Raw genomic sequence first — 2,293 nt, forward strand, 5'->3', positions numbered from 1 at the left:
ATCATGCTCTGGGATACGTGGATCGAGATTGATGTCAAGATCCTTCACATTGCTAGGCTCCCCTATTTCCTGCATAGTGACCCATGAGGCGGGTTCAAGTTCAAAAGTAAATGTAGTATCGAGAGTGATTACTCCAGAAAGGTCTACCAATGTATATGTCTCCTTGAGAGCCCTTTTTCCCTTTCGGGCTCTCATAGCAATCTATTCAGGGGTCTCGTCTTCATCACTTGCTTCCTCAATAATACCTTCTTGGAGAATCATGACTGGTTGAGAGGCTTCCATCATGATAGCCCCAGGGAGAGGCTCCACCTGTACACCTAAGCCTTCGAAATATCCGTCTGGGAGCTCTTCAATGGAGATAATGTTCACGGTCCCTTTCCTTTTTTTAGATCCCTCACAATCTTCCATTTCTACATCATCTGAACAAGAGACGCGTCCTTTGGAGGCTGCTTTCAATGCTTTATTGTAGCAGTCTCTTGAATCATACTGAGTTCCTCGGACACATCCCACCCCATGGGGGTTAGAAATTTCATGGAGAGAGCATGGATGGAATTTACTATCTTCATTATTTTCAAGATTGGCCTCCCAATGATAGCATTATAGGCACATAGTTGATCAACAACTGTAAATTCAGCCACATGAGTTGTCGTGCAGGGCTCATCACCAAGGGTGATAGGCAGCTTTATGAGCCCCTTTATGCCAATCGAGTTTCCTGTGAAGCCATAGAGATGTCCCGCTGTTGGTGACAAATCTTTATCGAGAAAACCCATCTTCTTACAAACATCATAAGTGAGAACATCGGCTGAACTTCCAGTATCTACGAAGACCCGGTGAATGTTAGTGGTACCAATCTTAGCCTTTACCACCAAGGCATCAGAATGCGGGTGATGAACCCATTTCGCGTCCTCCCTAGTAAATATGATTTCTTCGTCTTCCCTTTCAAAATATTGTGGAGGACGATCCGCTAGATGATAAATATTAGTGAGAGGGAGCCCCTTAGCCTCGTGGGCATATCTTTACATTGCTTTATTACTGTTTCCCCCTACATGAGGCCCTCCCATGATCATACGTATGCTGTTCTCTCGTGTGCCTCTTGCTGAGGGCTCATCATTTTTTTCAACTGGCGGGGGCACTTCATGGTAGCCAACTCCTCCTGTCTTGTGCTTTTTTACTTCTCGCACAACCCATTCAGTGAGCTTGTCATTACGAATCAGGTCCTCTATCTGCTCCTTCAGTTGCCAACAATTTGCGGTCTCATGCCCAGTCTGCTCATGAAAAGTATAATATTTTTTGGTGTCTTTGGTTCCAAATCTATTCATTTTAGGAGGCTTCTTGAACATGCCCTTATTCGAATTTACAGCATATATATGTTCAATGGAAGTGACCAAGGGAGTATAAGTGGGCTCCCTCCTGTCCCCCGTCCTTCCTCGTTGTGGGGACCTTTCCCTTGCATTTCGGTCCCTCCTAGGGCTCTCACTGCGATCTCTACCATTTCTCTTTAGACTCCAAGACGTCTTTCGCTTACTTCCCCTTCCCTTATTGTTGTTTCCGTTGCTACCTCCACTCTTTTTCAAATCCTGCATAGATTTTTCTATCCACTTGAAAGGTTCTGCTTGGGCATGAAAATCAGCAAGAGTAGAAGGGGTTTGAGCCTGCATATGTTTCCATAATTTCGTTCCTTCCCTGAGCCCAGCAATTAAGAAATTTTTGACGGCTTCCTCACTTGCATCTCTCACTCGGGGGACTTCTGCATTGAATCTTATGAAGTAATCTTGAAGCGTTTCACCCTCCCTCTGCCTTATATTGGCCAGGGTGGCTACAGAGTCCACGCGGCCTGCTCGACGAACGTCAGCGAGCGGTTCCTTTTCATTCATTGATTGATTCAAGGTGCAGCATTGAAGACTGGAACTGCTTAATGAAGATATCGGCGAATTGCTCTCATGAGTCTATGGTGACGTGGCCCCTAATTTAGAGAACCACTGCTGAGCACTACCCCGAAGAGAGGCCGCGAACAACCTGCACCTGGCCTCGAGTGAGACCTGATATACTTCCATTTCAGTGTTGAAGCGGATCAAGTATGCAGCTGGGTCAGTGTCCCATTTGAATGTCAAATCTGGATTAGTTCTAAATCCCGGGGGCAAAAGAGCGATCCTGATTGTTAGATATATTTGATAATGTCATGACTAATATGTTTTATGTTTAGCTTTCAGATCTTGTGTGAACATGATAGATCAGTACTTAACTGTTGATCAGTACTTATACTGGAAGTCAGGACTTAAGGATATCAGTACTT

The 2,293-nt window shown here is 44.9% G+C and overlaps 1 protein-coding gene across 1 annotated transcript; it reads right to left on the reverse strand.

Moving 5' to 3' along the window:
* Positions 1 to 452: 452 nt before the first annotated feature.
* On the reverse strand, positions 453 to 1,874 carry LOC141715066 (uncharacterized). Its single transcript, XM_074518551.1, has 2 exons — positions 1,021 to 1,874; positions 453 to 936 (listed from the first exon to the last, which is right to left on the reverse strand). Exons 1-2 carry the CDS (start codon positions 1,872 to 1,874, stop codon positions 453 to 455), a joined length of 1,338 nt encoding a protein of 445 aa, XP_074374652.1.
* Positions 1,875 to 2,293: the final 419 nt, after the last annotated feature.

The sequence above is a fragment of the Apium graveolens genome, chromosome 3 (genome assembly GCF_009905375.1).
Source record: "Apium graveolens cultivar Ventura chromosome 3, ASM990537v1, whole genome shotgun sequence".
NCBI classification, from domain to species: Eukaryota; Viridiplantae; Streptophyta; class Magnoliopsida; order Apiales; family Apiaceae; genus Apium; species Apium graveolens.